Source organism: Pogona vitticeps, chromosome 1 (assembly GCF_051106095.1).
Source record: "Pogona vitticeps strain Pit_001003342236 chromosome 1, PviZW2.1, whole genome shotgun sequence".
Classification (NCBI taxonomy): domain Eukaryota; kingdom Metazoa; phylum Chordata; class Lepidosauria; order Squamata; family Agamidae; genus Pogona; species Pogona vitticeps.
Genome location: NC_135783.1, coordinates 95,308,299 through 95,326,527, shown reverse-complemented (window position 1 = coordinate 95,326,527; position 18,229 = coordinate 95,308,299). Strand labels below are relative to the sequence as shown.

Sequence of the window (18,229 nt, the reverse complement as noted above, 5' to 3'; positions counted from 1 at the left end):
TTTAACTGCCTGGGCAAGAATTTGTTCCTGGTTCTCCTTGTTTGTCGCGGGGTTTGGGGGCATTTCTGGTGCACCGGTCCACCGCTAATATTTTCAAAGTGAGGTGGATTTTGTGACCATCATCATATATTTACCGCTAAGATAGAATTTTCTGCCACAAGTGCCAAAATAACAGGTTCAGGGCAAGTGCTATGGGGAGCCATGGATTTGGCGGCAGGGCTTCATTTATAGCTCTGCCCTAGGCAGAGAAAGGTCTTGGGCCACACACACACACACACACACACACACACACACACACACACACACACACACACACACACACACACACACACACACACACACACACACACACACACACACACACACACACACACACACACACACACACACACACACACACACACACACACACACACACACACACACACACACACACACACACAGACCCGTGCCAGAGAAGGGGAACCTGTGCCCTTGCCCGTTTGACAAAACTGTCTGAAAGTGTTGGGAACTAGAATCTGAACACCTCGGGAAGGCCACAGGTTCCCCATCCCCGGGCTAGCTATTCAAGCACATGAGGCTGTTTTAAGGGAGCAGAAAAAGACTTGTTTGTCATTCGTTTGCGCAGATACTGATGTTGAAAATCAGGCTCTGTTAGGTACTGTAGCATGATTTTTTCTGGATGCATCTAGGCTAAGATTGTCTCTGGGGTTCTTGGGACGTGGCGTTTGACCTATTGTACTCTTTAAAGAATTCTGCACTGATGAAAGGAGATGAAGATGTTCTGCATAATGTTTGCAATGTTGACCTCATGGATGATGTAAATTCAGTTCTGAAAATCCTTTTTTTTAAAGCAAGTGATTGTTTTAATTGGTTCTGAAAAGATGTAACAGAAGAAAGCACTGTAAATGTGCATAATGTCATAGGCATCCTTCAGTCTCGAGAGACTATGGTAACATGCTCTGAATCAAGGAGTGTCCTCCCCAGAGCATGAAGCATGGGTAAAGTAATAAGGAGGATAGGCTGTTACCCAAGCAGCAGATCCCCCCTCTCCACGTCGCTGAAATGATCCAATGGAAAGGCAAGAGCGAATACAACTGGTTCCAGCAACGTTGCAGGAGTTGGCAGAACGACACGAACTGCCTTCGGGACTCCAGCTCCGGATTTTGCCTCGAGGTTAACTCCTGAAGCCTATTCCATGAGTGGATATAGCCACAAGGCAGTGGAGGTTTGAAATCGGAGTTTTCCTTCTCCTAGATGGGCTGCCTTCCATGGCTGACGAGCCCCACCTACCCGGGGTGCATAATGAATGCATAAGATAAAGGAAAAGGTTCCCCTTGACAATTAAGTCCAGTTGTGTCCGACTCTAGGGGCATTTGTCCGTAGACACTTTCCATGGTCATGTGGCAGGAATGCTGCTAACTTCCCACCAAGGTGGTACTTTTTCATCTCCGCACATTTGCATGCTTTCAAACTGCTAGGTTGGCTGTTTGGAGGTACAGAGGGCATTGGCATGATGTACCAAGATTATGTATTTACTGCTCATTGGCACAATATGCCAAGTTTATGCATTAAAATGGTGTGTTTGTACAATTCTCTTATTGGAGGAATATAGCTTACCTGCCAATATTAATTCCTGGAGCCAGAACTGTGTGTGGTTTTTGTTTGTTTGTTTTTACTTACATCGTTCATGTTGTGTGACCTCTTTAGGTAAGGGAGAGGGAGGTAAGAGGAAGGGAGGGACACTATTATATATTTTGCCCAGGGCCCACCAGAACCTTGAATCGGCCTGACATAATTCTACATTTTAAAGTTTCTGAATTTACATTCAGGACTGACCTGCACTGAGTATGCCAAAATGTATATCTAGAATAATGATTTGCTCTAGATGCAAGTGAAGGCCTTTTCTGTCGATGCTCCCAAGTTCTGTAATGCACAACCCCAGAAAGCCAGGTTGGCACCCTCACTCTTGACCTTCCACCATTAGTTAGACTGGTAAATGATTTAGGCAAATGTGAGTAATAAAGATGCTCCGGTTATTGATTGTGTGGGTGGATTTTTAAAAAGTTTTTAATATTGTTACATTTTAAAAACAATATTAATATTTTATATTAACATTTATATTAACTTTTTAATACTGTTATATGTTTAAATGTTTTTGGATATTATGTTTTAGAATGTTTCTAATTGTGCCTATTGTGTTGTTTTAATAGACTCTGAACTCACTTGAGTGCCCTATGGGAAGAAAGGTGCTATATAAATAAAAAAAGAATAAAGCAAAATGAGTGAGTGAGATGAGTAATTTATACACACTTCTCCCTTCATCAACACTAGGATTAGAGGTGCTGGACCCGTGTCGTTCAACATCCATGGATAACTCTTATGACCCCCAAAATGTAACAACAAAGCATAAACATATGTGCTGTCCTCTGAAGATGCCGGCCACAGAGACTGGCGAAGCGTTAGGAAGAACAACCTTCAGAACACGGCCAAAGAGCCCAAAGAACCCACAACAACCATTTGATCCCAGCCGTGAAAGCCTTTGCGAATACAAAGCATAAACAGTTGACTTCCCCTCTCCCATTCTCTCTCTCTCTCTCTGTCTCTCTCTCTCTTCCATAATGTTGACAATCCTTTCCATACAGTACTATGTGTAATGACTCTTAAAAGTCCTTATGACCCCTTGATCTAGAGGCTGAATTAGATATGTTGTATTTGAGGACAAATTTCGATACCTTCAGTGAAATAATATATTCAAATTTGTATTAAGTCAAATATTTTAATTGAAAATATTCATTCATTTCATTAAAAATGAAATATACTGTATTCAGCAGGCATTGTACAGGGAAATAAAGAGCAGAAATTTTCTGGAGTGTGATGTTCAGAATAATCTGATTCTATCTTTGCTACACAGAAATTCTTAAGCTTGCAGACAGTCAGATAGCACTCTTTTCTTTCAGTTACAGTGGATCCTTGACTTACAGACGGCTTGACTTACAGACTTTTTGAGTTACAGACTTCTCTGGCCGCAAAATTTAGGTTTGACTTGCAGCCTGAGAATTGACTTACAGACCAGAAAAAAACCAAAATGGAACAAAAACGGCCTGTTACGGGATTAATCGTTTTTCAATGCACTGTAGGTCAATGGAGACTTGACCTACAGACTTTTTGACTTCCAATACGGATTAAGTTCTCAAGTCAAGACCCCGCTGTACATAGAATTCCGTTAACTTTCAGGTATTTATATTATCTGCTCATGATAGAAATTCAGACTGGTTTCATCAGAAGCAGTGAACTAGTTGTTATTTTTTTTTTACAAAGGATATAATTAAATATAATTTTGCACCATCCATTTAATTAAGAAATCATGGCAACAATATGTGTGTTTTCCTTATCTAAATGCCTAGGAACATTCATGGCTTCCTGTGCTTGCTTGTTGAAAATTGAAACGTTATTGCCAGGGAGTTTCAAAATAAAGTGACAGAAAAAGCAGCAGGAAATCAGAAAGAAAAACATTAAAAGGTTTCTAATGTTTTTCAGGGAATTATTCTCAAAAATTAACATTACTTACTCTGCCAGTTAACAAGATGCTTGGCAAAGTTCAAAGAAACATTTTCAACAAGGCTGTACTCTAGCTCTTATTTTTCCCTTGTTAAGAACACAGCAGGACACACAGATTACAGTTCACAGAATACATGATGTTGGATATTGAAAACCACTGGATGTTACAAATAAAGGAGCTAAATACAATGTACAGTAACAAAAGCAAAAGGGACAATTTTATGCATCAATCTCATGGGCCTCCCGGCTCAGCATTTCAACTTTCTCCAGTACTGGAACACTCTGGACTGGGAGAGAATTTCTTGAGCCACTGTCTTTGTTGACTTTATTATCTAGTTCTGCAGCTTCTGCCCATGTGTTTGTTAGCGATTTTCCAAGAGTTTCTGGCAGCATCAGGGTTAACACACCACTCATGAAGGCCATAATTCCAACAATCAACTAGAAGAAAAGCAGATTTTTATTCATAGGAGTTATGTTAATTGCAACAAAAAAATGAAGCAACTACTAAGACAGAGATGAGGTAAGTTATTGGAAGTTTGAGCTGAAACCAGAGTTGTATTTTTCACAAGTTATTTCACATCTACTAGTAGCACCCCTCTCACTGGCTTTTCTAAACCCCTGCTTGAAAAATGTTTCTTTTGAAACCAACAAAAGTGAATTTTTCACAAAAGAGTTACATTTTGTTTCCTTTTTGGTAATAAAATCACATTTCAAAAGTAACATAACATGTGTTAACAGCTATACACTGTGGGTACTGGGTGGGGTGTAACCAGTAATATTTTATACTTATTTCATTTTTTAGAGGCATTCTAGAGTTTTATGCCCCCTCTGATTCAAAAATAAATTAATTATCTTAATATTTTAATTACTTTTAATTTTACCTATATTTCATATACATCCATAATTTTAAATTGTGCAACATTCATATTAATAAAGAAAGGCTTATACTATTCTCTTGCCCTTTTATACCAGATGGGCGGGGTATAAATCAAATAAATAAATAAAATAAATAAATCCTAAGTTTTGTACAGACACACATAAAAAGTAATGCAAAAGGAAGATAAAGAATATGGATCAACACAGTAACTGGCTAAAAATAAATAAAACGATGCAAGAGTAACATCAATGAATTAACCTGGAGGAAGCAGAATTAAAAAATACTACATTACAAGACCATTCTTCCTGGTGTAGGAATGGAGCATAATGAGCGTGTGAACCCAGTGTATTGTTGGAATGAGTGGGGTGCCTGCCTATACATCAGTTTGCTTGTGTCACAAGATCATCCAGGTGGCTGTCCATCTGAGTGGCACTATGCCTTCTTGATGGAACTATGCCTTCAAGAAGGCCGATGTTTCTGAACTTTTCTGTGCCATGGGTCCATATTCTTAATTCATTGTTTAAATTGTTTAACTAGGATATTTTTTTAAATTGCTGCCAGTTCTTATCTGCCATTTTACATATGCTTCTCCATTTTGTTTTTTTTTTTCATTTATAGCTCCATCTATGTCTATATATTTATGTATGTAAATGGATATATATATATATATATATATATATGTTAAAAATGCTCTAATAAAATTAATGAATAGGTTACTTTTGAGTATCTGATATTATACAGATCCTTGCCACAAATGTCAATATGTGTCTTGCTACACGAGCTAGATGTGTCCTTTCTTTTAAACAAAAACTTAACAGTCTTAAGGCACTGAATTCTAAAATCACTTGCACAATGTGGTCCCAACATTGAGCAATGTTACCATACAGTGACTAGAATCACACATTGAAAGAAACAAAAGTAGAAGCTACATTGACGGAGTCAACAAGAAGTTCACACAGAAGATACATACAGGAGCAAAAGCTTCAAGTCTCAAGACAGACCAGCTCAGCACTTGGTGACTCCTGCATTTAGCTATTTACAGTGGTGCCGTGCATGATGATGATAATCCGTTCCGTTAAAATCGCTGTACAGCAAAATTGTCATCATCCGGAAAAAAAACCTTCCATTGGAATGCATTGAAAACCGGTTAATGCGTTCCAATGGGGGAAATACTTGATCGTCCTGCGAAGATCCTCCATAGGGCAGCCATTTTGCGATCGCTGTCTTGTGAAAATCGGTCCGGAAAACAGCGGGGAGCCATTTTGCGAACCGCCAATCAGCTGTTTTAAATCGTTGTCTTGCGAACAATCGGTTCGCGAAGCACAGACCTAATCATCGTTAAACGAAAATCCCCCATAGGAAACATCGCTATAGCAATCACAAAAAAGTCATCATCAAGCGATTTCGTTGTCATGCGGGGTAAGCGTCTAGTGGGGCACCACTGTACTACATTACTGGTACACTCAGTTCAGTGGTGCTTTTCTAGACGGGGCACTTACCTGTGGCATGTAGATCCAAACACTTGACAAGTAGACACAAAATGGTGCTACGACACTCCCTACTCGGCACATCATGCTCCCACTCCCAACAGCAAGGGATCTGAACAATAAAAAGACCATCATTTTAAATGGATGCTGCTGTACCAGAAAACATTTTCTCATAGCAAAGCTAGGGATCCCGATTCTAGTTAAAAGGAAAATATGTTTACCTTACCGTGCAACTGTTGGATATAATTCTGCTGTGTACAGATAAATCAGGCCAAAGGCAACACCTATTGCAAACTTTCCAGCCATATTTGCTAAAACAGTTAGAATATTGAAATCCTGTCAGGAGAAAAACAGAATTTAGAAAGAGGAGAATGATCACTTGTCTAGAATTTTGATTGCATCTAGGATTCTTTAATAGTTTGGATTATTTGGATCTTTACTCTTTTGGTCTAGATCTTATTATTTATGTCTTTCTGGGCCAGGGTGGGTATTTGTGTTTTTAACCGCAGCAACCAGTAAAGCAAAGCAAAGTGTGCTGCTTATACTGCCCTATAGTGCTTAAAACATTTCTCTGGGTGATTTACAATTTAATTATGCTAGCTATACACTGCCTCCCCCAGCGAGCTAGGTATGAGTGGTAGAGTCATTTACACTGAATGTGTATTGGTAACCTTCTCTGACTGAATTGGAGCTGACAATCAACACCGTGCACGCCATTGCTAAACTGACTGGCTCTTGGGTGTCCCTGTTCCCACATCAGCACAAGACTCGTATCATCACAAACGTGTCTCCAGGTGTGAACCACTCACTTGAGGTATCAGCATCACCACAGCACAAATCACTGCACTTGATATGAGGAATGGAATCAGTGTATTCCTACGTCCCAGTTTGTCCATTCCTATGCATGCGATGATATATGCAGGAAGTTCCACAGCACCTGCCATTAGAGAATTCAACATTTAAATGTCAAAAAATACAAAACAATATCTTGCTTCCACATCACTTAAGTATGCTCTATATAAAAAAATCTTTTTCAAAGTACAGTACAAGGATCTGGCAAAGTATAGCAGGTGCATAGGGTTGTACAAGGAACCAAATCACACTTGACTCAATTTATTTTATTTATTTATTTCATACATTTCTATACCAGCCAATTTAATGCCATGCACTATTCTGGATGACTAACAATAGCTATAACCCACCCCATCCATACCCAGTCCCAAACACCCCAATAACAAAGAACTAAACATTTGAAAAATTAAAAGCCTAAGATAAACCCTCGAACACTAATGATAGCAGTTAGGATGGAATAAAACCAAACCCCACTATAAACTCAGGGAAGGATGTCTCTTAACCTTCTTTACAAAGCTCTGTCTTCAGCTTCCTCTAAAATAGTTACAGAAGGAGCCTAATGAATCTCAAAAATTCAGTGTGGTTTTACATAGTCAAGCATTTATGCCTCAGTCCCAAACATCTGCAATATAGGCTCAGCAAGACTTAATTCATCTTACAGAATTGCACAGACTATTAAAGACAATAAATGTAAAATATATATTTAGCACTTAGGAAAAGTATACATAAACACAAGCTTTTATAGTAAATATCTTTCCCAGGTCATCCCATGGCAACCACCATGCATAGATCCTGAAATATTTTTATATTATACTTGGGGGGGGGGGGGCGCAAAAGGCTACGTTCATGTATGCAACATATTTATTGTTGTGTAAATCTTTGCTGTGCTACAGGCTAATTCATCATGTTTAAAGAAAGCCTAAGAACTGTGAATGAGTGGAGTGTTCGTGGCTGACATCATGCTCTAAATACAGTGGTGCCTCGCATAGCGAGGTTAATCCGTTTCGGATTAACCTTCGCTATGCGAAAACATCGCTAAACGGGAATTAAAAAGCCATAGAAACGCATTGAACTTTGTTCAATGCGTTCCTATGGCTTTAAAACTCACCGTTAAGCGATGTTGTCCCATAGCGCCGCCATTTTCGCGCCCTCGGTAAGCGAGGGCAGGGCGCGAAAATGCGGTGCGGACCTTCCGGTGGCCATTTTGGAACCGCCGATCAGCTGTTCTCCCGGCTTCGTTATGCGATATTTGCTAAGCGAAACGCTTAGCGAATATCGCAAAGCGAAAAATCCCCATAGGGGCCATCGCTGAGCGAATGCTCCAGCGATGGCCCAGAGCACCTCGTTAAGCGATTTCATCGCTCAGCGAGGCGCTCGTTAAGCGAGGCACCACTGTATATCTTAACAGTCAGCACAATCCAGTCAGAGTGAAGCACACATGCTTCATTTTGGCTCATCCATGCCTCAGAGAGTTGGCTGCACATTTCCAGTGGGTTTGGCATACACCTTCTAAAAACCTTTAATTCCCTTGTTAATTACATGAAGAATAACTTCCACAGTAATTAACCTGTCGGCCTTATATCAGTGTTGACCATATAACCTACATCACAGAGTTTATGGGAGTCTGATACTTTTAACTGCCATGGCTCCATCATATGGAATCCTAGGATCTGTACCCTGACAAGGCCCTAGAATTTTCTGCTAAATAGTTCTTGTATTACAGGGGAGGCCCGGTCAGAGATGTAAATAGCCATCAGGCCCAGAGCGAAACCTCTTGTAGTGAGGGATCTAAAGTGGCAGAGAAGCAATCAAAACAGACCAAAATGTACAAAAATTACTTTTAAAACTACAATTCCCAGAATCTCCCCAGCCCTCTTGGCCTGCTTCAACCACCAGAAAATAAATAGAGAAGCCCTAATAAATTTAAAGTTATTTAACTGTAAAACAGCCTACAAGGTAGCTGAAAGGAATACTGCCTACAAACCTCTCATAGCTTCCCAAATAAACATACAAGAGAAGTACTAAAGCTGGACATTTAGGAGAAGGGCTGGAAAATCCCAAGAGGCATCTACTCTCCCTATCTTGACACCTAGCTATGTGAAGCCAGCATTATCTGAAGGACAGGCTGTGAAATAGCTCCTATAATAATAATTGCCTGCTGTCAAGTCATTTCTGACAAATGATGAGGTGACACTTTTCAGGGTTTTCCAGGTAAAGAATACTCATAAGTGCTTTAACATTCCTGTCTTCTGGGGGTACCCTGGGACTGGATAGCTTACTCAAGGCTGCACAGGCTGGGGCTTCTGGGATGCACAGTGAGAAACTGAACTTCTAACCTCAAGCTTCACAACCAGAAATTTAAATCACTGAGCTATGAAATGGCTACCAGACTGGAATTTGTGTGCACAAAAGAGGACCCAAGTTTGGGAATAAATTGTGAGAGTGACAATTACTAAACATTATTGAACAGAAAAGAAAAGATATGCTTGTATTTTTGTTGCAAGTACAAAAAGTTACATCAAATAATATTTACCTATGAGAAATAGATTTAAATATTCATTGCCTCCAAGATTCACGGAACTGAGGGAGAACACATAATATCCTAAACTCCCAGTGAACCAAACCAGCCAGACTGTAATCGTCCTTCTTGCAATGTGCCAGTTACGAAACAGATCTAAGATGTTGTGCTTCTTCACAGGAGAATTGTCATTATCACCCATTCTGCTATTGACAAGATCATCCTGGACTGAACACAGTTCAGAAATTTTACAAGGACTGCTTATTTTATTCCATCTTGCCATTGTGTTAATTACTTTTTGTGCTTCTTCATATCTTCCCTCTGTGAGCAGCCAGAAAGGCGTCTCTGGGAGTGTCCAGCAACACAAGAGAAAGGGGAGAGTTGCTATGGAAAGACAGATCTGGTAGACCCACCAGGTCTGTGCCAAGTAGCCTACCAGGGCCACCACCATGATCCCCACTGCAAAAAATGCATGGACGTGCATGGATGCCCACGTACGAGCCTTTATGCCAATATATTCAGTCACATAAACAAACACTACAACCAGATAGCCACTGGAAACCTGAGAGGGGAAAAAGAAACAGAAAAAGAAAAGAACATGGTTTCAGTCCAGGCCTCATTTGTTGCAGAAACAAAAATAGTTGATCAGTTCTTCAAGGCTTGCAGATGTTCAGAATTTCATGAAATCTGTGACTAAGAGGGAAGTCATGATCCAAGAACTGGATTTGATCCAGTCAAAGTGCTAGTGTGTCAAAATATATAGACTTGGACCGTATGGATCTGGGTCTCAACTGTGTGAAAAAGATGGGATAGAAATTAATTAATAATATACAATAAAATTCCTTTTGGCCAACAATTTCATTAACTTTATTTATTTAATTTACTTGTGTTTTAATTATGTTGTTTTCATATTTTATGATTGTTGTAAACCACCCAGTGACCATTGGTTAGATGGGCAGTAAGTAAGTAAGCAAGCAAGTCAGTCAGTCAGTCAAGAAGCAAACAAGCAAGCTGGGCCAAATCACTTTCTCCCCAACTTAGTTTATCTCATAACTTTATTAAGTGGGGAAAGGGAAGGAGACAATAATAAATACTGTACAATAACTCCTGTCACTGCCCTGAATCATTTAAAGTAATATGGGACAGAAACATATATAATTATGTATAATGTGAGTGAAACATGCATTTACAGAAATATACTGTACAGTGGGCTCTCGACTTACGAACATAATCCGTTCTGGAAGGACGTTCGTACCTCGGAAAGTTCGTAAATCGACCTACCATTTCCCATTGAAATGCATGGGAACAGAATTAATCCGTTCCAGCATTTCAAAAAAATTAATAAATACAAAAATAAAAATAAAACGAGCAAGTCCCATGTAGGGAGCCGATCTCTCCCTGGCCAGCTGGCTTGCTTTTCCAAACGAGAAGCAAGCTGGGCGGCCAGGGGGAAATCGGCTCCCTCCATGCACTGATGGTGAGTTCCCTTTGCGCCGGGCTGACCTCAGCCCAGCGCGAAGGGGACTCAGCATCGGGTGAAAGGAGGGAGCCGATCTCTCCCTGGCCAGCCGGCTTGCTTTTCCAAACAAGGAAAAGCCGGCTTGCTTTTGGCCCGCTGGTTACGAAGCCAAAAAGGCAGGGAGAAAGCGTGGGGAGTTCGAACTTCCCGTGCTTTCTCCCTGCCTTTTGGCTTTGGAGGTTTCAGCTTTGGAGGTTTCAGCTTTTGAAAGCTCCAAAGGCAGGGAGGAAGGGCAGGAAATTCGAATTTCCCGCCCTTTCTCCCTGCCTTTTGGGTTTGTAACCCGATCCACGTTCGCAATTAGGGTTTACTACTTGTGATGAGATCGGGCTTGTAACCCGAAAAGTTCGCAAGTAGGGCCGTTCGTAAGTCAAGGTCCATTCGTAAGTTAAGGACCCCCCCAAGTGGTTAAACTGCACTGATTGAAGAAAGGCGGGAGAACAAACATGCTAAACTGTCGCATCTTAAATCAATGAGAATTCAATATGCTTAAATTTGACTAGATTGTGCCTCTGTGTGTCTGTATGTGTGTGTGTGTGTGTGTGTGCGCGCACACACACACACACACACACACACGTGCATTTATGCAGTGTACATGCATGAGACAGTCACACACATACCTATACATATAGGCCAACTGATATAAAGTAGTGAGCAGTATTCCTAAACTTCTGGATTGTAGTCTTCACATGAAACACTTGGTTCAAGTAATTTCAGTGCCAGTGAAATCCCAGTAAACTCAGTTTGGTTTATATCAAGTGCTCTGGCTTAACTGAGATAGCAACTGCAGCTAGAAGAAGGAGATTGGAAAAAGTGGGATAAGCTTGGGCACTTACCATAGCTAGAAGAAAACGGACAATCACAAAACTAATATAGTTAAATGTGAATGCCACAGCAATGCCAAATATAAACTGTCCAGTGCTTGTGAACCACATGATGTGTCGCCTCCCCATTCTGTAAAATGCATTAAGAAAATAAACTGTAGTAATAAATATTTCAAGAACTGCATTAGAAAAGCACTTGCAAAAGAGGGTTCATTGCATATATTGAAGAGAAACAAGGAGGTCCAACCAATACAATATTATATATTATATATATAATATATATATATAAACTCTAGAGCAGCATAGGGAAAATCTAAAGACCTGGAATAGAACACAGACTGTTATTGTTCCCTCTTATTTCCAGGTCATACACCCACACTATGTTTTATGTATTATTTTTTAGCATAGATTAAAGCAAATGTAATCAGCTCTTTTGTCTGCATCTCTAGTTGTTACTCCTCCTACCTTTGACTATATTGATTGATATACTGTAACAATATAGAAGATATAGTATATAATATACTGTAGACTACAGGAGAAAATGAAACAATCACAAAACTAATGTAAATAATTTTTTGAATGCCATGGCAATGCCAAATATAAACCATCCAGTGCTTGTAAACCACATGATGTGCAGTCTATTTTTTATGGGCTAACTTGCTGGCTTATGTTTTTTCTTGGAAGCATAAGCACTTTTGATCCAGAAGCAGCTTCTACCTGTGTCTTAATGCAGCTTTCCCTTTGGGGAGCCCACAGATATGTTTGACTAGAATCACTATCTTCCCCAGCCAACACCATCAATGACTAGGAATAGTCACAGTCAAACACACCCACGGATATAATGCACAGATGCTATGCTAGAGGAGGCTGTTCTACTGCAGATACCATCAGAGTCCATGCATATGGTTCTCACTGCTGAAAAGCCAGCACAGATTGGATGAAATACTGTTGTGAAGCTCTGTATGCACAATGTGAAGCTGTGGCAGTGTTGGGGGGGGGGGGAAGTGACAGAACAGAAGTACTATTCACAAAGCACTTCCAGATGCATACTGCCCAATTGGCCAAACAGGAGTTGTGCAATAAACTGCATAACCTAATTGTATCATGCTGGTTACCTAGGTGTAACACCCAGCAAGCTTCCATTGACATAACTTTATATGATGCTAGAACATACAGGATTTCAGTCATGATTTCAGTCCTTGCAGTGGAACCATGTCAGTACTGAATAGATCACTGGCACTTTCTGCTCTGAGAATGCCAATCCCGCTCCTTGAGTGAAAATAGAATTCAAATCCCAATTGCCCACTTCCTCCAAAATAGCCACATTTGAAAGCACCCGCCATCTTTTTACAAAATTCAGCAAAATATTTTATTAGGACCACAAAAAGGTTGACAAAGGCAGAGGGGGTACATACTTTTGTCTTTCTGAGAACTCCTTTTCAGGCACGGTGGTATAAAAAAGACTGGGCCTGATGTGTTGACCACTGGGTGTCTTTCTGTAGCTGCAAGATGTAGAAGTCGGGCTCTGTGAAGAGAAAAGTTACTGAAGTATCAATTTACAGCCAGTCTTCTGGTCAGCAGAGGATGGAGAGACTCCATTGAGTGTGCATCTCAGCAAGCTGCAAATGGATCCATCAACCCCTTTTCTCATTGCTGAATTAGCAATTTGACATCTTGCAACTACAGGGAAAGACACATAACAGACAAAAACACAAAACTTAAACTTTTTAGAATCCCCTAAATATTTGTACCGTCTTGCCCAGTGAAGAATCTTGAAGAACACAAAAGCTCACACTCTGTTTGTGCCACATTTGTAACACTACAGTAGTCCTAACAAAAGTTATTGCTGAAGTCGTGTCATTATTGGGGCTTCATGCCAATAGATAGGCATGGTAGATTTGTGCTCTACAGCCTACTAGCCCACTGTTGTACACATGTACCTTTTGTAAGGGTCCTGGTGTAACCAACAATATGTACACAAGTTCAAAAAGACCACTACAATAAAAAAGGAAAATACATCAAGGGTAATATCCAACATAATCTTATTTGCACACTGGCAGAAGATTACATCAGATATTACCCTCAGCATAATTCCCTTTTTTTATTACATCTCTCTTTCCAAGCTGAGGTGATATTTCTCCTCCCCATAGAACCAAAACCAATGACCAGCTACCCAATCAGCTGGAGAAGAGAAAACGACAAGGCCAATATCATGAACCTTTTGAGACATCCACAATTTCTCCCTTTTCTTCTTTAAAATCACCATCCATCCTGAGAGAGGCTATATGCTCCAAATAGGGAGTGTAGAAAAAAGGGGGGGAGCCTCCTGTGCTTTATCAGAGAAGGTAGAGGAAAGGAAGAGAGTGTACATAAGTGATACAGCAAAGCTGTGAGTGGATGCTAAGGTCAAGGAAATTCAAAACAGCCAGGCTTCTCAGCAATTTTCCTTCTCCCTACAAAATGATTAAATCATGGAATAATGGAGTTGGAAGGGCTTCTAAGGCCAAGCCCAACCCTTTCCTCAGTGCAGAAACCCAAATAAAAGTATATCTGACGGATGTTTGTTTAGCTTTCTCTTGAATGCCTCCATCACTGGAGCACTCACCGCATCCTGAAAAAATTGGGTCCATTGCCATGCTGCTCTAACAGTTAGGACATTCTTCCTGATTTTCAACCGAAATCTGGCATCTTGCAACTTGAGACCATTACTGTGTGCACTCTGGGATGATGGAGAACAGATTCTATCCCTCTTCTGTATGACAACCTTTCAAGTATTTGAAGAGTGCTACCATATCACACACACCCCATCTTCTTTTCTTAAGTCTTATTCAGTGGTGCCTCAACTTATGAATGTCCCAACATACGACCATTTCGAGTTACAACCAGCTCCAGCCGCAAAATTTTGCTTCTACTTGTGACCAGAGCTTCGAGTTACAACCAGAAAAAGGCAGGGAAAAAAGGTGGGGAATTCAAACTGCTAACCATTGGTAGCAAAGAGGCTGCTTCTTTGTAGTTCTTTCGCCCCAGCAGTTAGAGAGTATGCAACTGGAGGAGGATTCGGACTGCCTGATAAGGTGCTGCTTTCTACTTTTAAAAAATTGTTCTGGGTGGATTTTGCAGTGTGGTTTTGGGCTGGGTGGTGAGATTATGTTTCTATGCTGTGATGGGTCTTGCAGAGTTTGTTTGCTTTTTGCTTTGCTTTTTTGCATTTATGAAAAGTCTTTCATGGTTTGTTTGCTTTCTGTTTTGCTTTTTTGCATTTCCGAAGGATCTTGCATGGTTTGTCTGCTTTTTGCTTTGCTTTTTTGCATTTCCAAAGGGTCTTGCATGGTTTGTTCTCCTTCCACCGGAACGGATTAATCGTGTTTCTGATGGGTCTTGCATTTGGTGGTGGTGGTGTTTTTGTGTTTTTTCTTCGGCCGGAATGGATTAATTGTATTTCACTGCATTCCTATGGGAAATGGTGCTTCAACTTATGACCATTTCGAGTTAGGACCGGAGTTCCAGAATCAATGGAGTCTGTATGTCGAGGCACCACTGTAATCCATTTCCTTCAATCTTTCCTCATAGGGCTTGGTTTCCAGCACCAATAATTTGATGCTTAAATTCTTTTGAGGCTTCAATTCTTTCTTTGATTTTTAAACATGTCCTTCCCTGTGTACCAAAGTTACTGATACTATTTATGGTATGATCTGACAAGGAATGCGTAGAGCACTGAATGGGGGCACAGTCTGTTTATCACTAAGGAAAGAGACGTTGATACTAATTCCAGTTTTTTTAAAAAAGAGCAGATGTCATTGGAGTCACTATAATGGCAGGGGTCTCCTGACAAATCCACCAAAGTCCCCCATGCCAGGTCGGAGATTCCCAGAGTTCTAAATCAAAAGTACTCTAAGCATGAGATAAGTGTTATTCCACCTACTTGAATGTGTGAGTATTTATTTATAAATAAATAATAGTCAAACCACTTCTAAGCACTTCTGCATCTCATTTGAATTCAGTAAGGGAAAGTTCGTAATTGATTTCTCTCATTCCAATCTTAGTATTTTTTTTAATATGCTTGACTATGGCAAGGTCATACACAGTAGCAGTTGCTCGTCCTCAATCCATGGGATAGACAGGCTGCACTTATTATAAAAATGCATAGTACTTAAGCTAATGCAAGAATATATTTCAATAAACATGTTTAGATTCTAATGTCCATGTAGTGAAGACCAGTTTATTTTCTCTCAAGGATAAAATCCATATATATTTGCTAGAAGCAGAAATGTTGTGCCCATAAAAAAACTGAAGTGACTTAAACAAGCAAGCTGAATGACAACTTAATGAATTTAGCATGCTTACAGTTCTCATGACCCAGACGTTGTTCTGTGTTACGTGGTAACAGCTACAATATAGGGACAGTCAGAACTGCATGTTTTACTAAGCAATCATGAGGGTGGGTGAAAAAAACCAAGTAGATTTCATTTTAGTCACAGAGAGCCAATTATAATGGCCCTTTGGTTTAAGTCAGTAGGTCCCCTTTCCTGTTTATCCCCGAAGGAAGGAGCTGCGTTGTTTGCTTCCTGTTCTCAATCTCCTGTATCTGCAGACCATCCACAGATCCATAACCTGATCCTCCATTAAGCTGTATATTGCTCTTCCCGTTATAGGATATAGTGGAGAAGGCTGGTGTTAGCGGCAATTATTTAAGCCTAAATCAGCCAAACAGATTGAGTGATTTTAAAGAGTGGTTTTTAAAAAAGGTTGCATTTGTCTGTAATCACAAACAGAAAGGACAAAGAGAGAGTGTTATAGTCACATAGCATCTAACACCGTGTCTCCCAACCTAGGGGTCACAAGGTGTTTTTCTGGGGGTGGGGGTCACAGATAGCCTTTTCAAGACCTTGGAGTTTTTGCTATGATCTCTCTTTCTCTCTCTCTCTCTCTCTCTCTCTCTCTCTCTCTCTCTCTCTCTCACACACACACACACACACACACACACACACACACACACACACACACACACACACACACACACACACACACACACACACACACACACACACACACACACACACACACACACACACACACACACACACACACACACACACACACACACACACACACCCCTTTCCCCGCTACATTTTGACTAGGGTATTGGAGATTGAGTAAACAGTAACAGAACGTCAATGTGGTATTCCATGGCTACGCTTTGCTCATTTGATATCCTTTGTTTATTCGCAGAGTCAGCATGCTTATGCTTTTGGGATGGAAGGTCATCCACTACTACTACTACCACCCTATGTTGTCTCCTGCTATATACAGATTGGCTCACCTGCTTGAAAAATCTACAGCTGTTGGCTCTCCTGACAGCAGTAAGAAGGATGAGTTCAGTGAACTTAGAGCTGTTCGAGGTGACATGGAGCAGGCAGAAAGAATTTATTCATACACTGTTCTGAATGCCTGGCATCTTCCTTAAAGCAGGTTATTTTGCCTGCAGAAACTGGGTGAAGATATCAAGTATCTATATATTGAAGTGGGTGTTGCAATAACATGCTTATGTTGCACAACTAGTAGCAAAGGGCCTGGCTTAAGTGAGGCCTCAGATTCAGCATACATCAGAACTGACTTGATGGCATGCAATAAATATCAAGGAATCCTGGGAAGCATACATAAGAATTTGAATCTAAGTCTCTTAAACTAGTTTAGACAAATTTACTACTGTACCTGTCAGCAAGATCTCCAAAGATCACAGCTCCGAGAAGGACTCCCATCATAAATGTGGGCTGTGTGAGTTTGGCAAGCCACTCGTGTTGACATACCAAGTCCCATTCTGTCACAATAGTGCTCTGCCATTTGCTGTGATCATAGGTGAATCCATCAACACATGGGAAATCAGTTTTATTGCCACTGTATGCATAGGTGAATTCCGAAGTGTCTTCTCGTTTGGTCCTGCTGCACCGATTAAGTTCCCAAACATCTCCATTTGCTAGCTGGACCAAGATATAGCTTTCTGTTGATGTCCAGAGTGCCCATGCATCTTCTATTCTTGAACTAGATGAATTGTCAATGAGGACACTACTCACATTTCCAGGAGCACGACACACAAACTTTGGTGTAACAGCCAAGAAGACAGAGGCCAAGTAGTGAATGCCACAAGAAATAGACTGAAATACAGATGCAAAATACACCCATGCCTGATACCTGGAAAGGAAGATAGATAACCCATTATCAATATATTAACTATTACAATTATGCCTTGCTATTTTAAGTGTATTTATTCATCTACTTATTTCAGAGAAATGCATTCATTTCACAGGAACTTACCTCAATGATGGCAGGTCAGTAAAAAAACTTTAAGCCATGAGGGTGTTGATATGATCTTTAATTTATGGTATGCCATTGTTACACCCAATTTTTCAGATCTAGGGTTAAAGCTAATACATGCCAATTTTGTCTGCAATCTCTGAGTAAATTCAACATTAGACAGAAATTTGCAATCTGATCTCCTAGTACCGATAAGAAATTGTATCCACAATAGCTTTGATATATGGAAGCATGAAGGTAAAAGGAAAATGGCTACAAATAAACAAATTACAGTATTTG

At 40.3% G+C, this 18,229-nt stretch overlaps 1 protein-coding gene across 1 annotated transcript in view; it reads right to left on the bottom strand.

The window, feature by feature from the left end:
* Positions 1-749: 749 nt before the first annotated feature.
* SLC22A16 (solute carrier family 22 member 16) overlaps positions 750-18,229 on the bottom strand; it is a 32,874-nt gene continuing 15,394 nt past the window's right edge. Inside the window, exons 2-8 of the mRNA XM_020801358.3 lie at positions 17,351-17,827; positions 11,651-11,768; positions 9,311-9,857; positions 6,735-6,862; positions 6,152-6,261; positions 5,938-6,037; positions 750-3,999 (exon numbers count right to left, since the gene is read on the bottom strand). Of these exons, the coding sequence (XP_020657017.3) occupies positions 3,781-3,999; positions 5,938-6,037; positions 6,152-6,261; positions 6,735-6,862; positions 9,311-9,857; positions 11,651-11,768; positions 17,351-17,827 (1,699 nt within the window). The 3' untranslated portion in view covers positions 750-3,780. The remainder of the gene's footprint in view (positions 4,000-5,937; positions 6,038-6,151; positions 6,262-6,734; positions 6,863-9,310; positions 9,858-11,650; positions 11,769-17,350; positions 17,828-18,229) is intronic.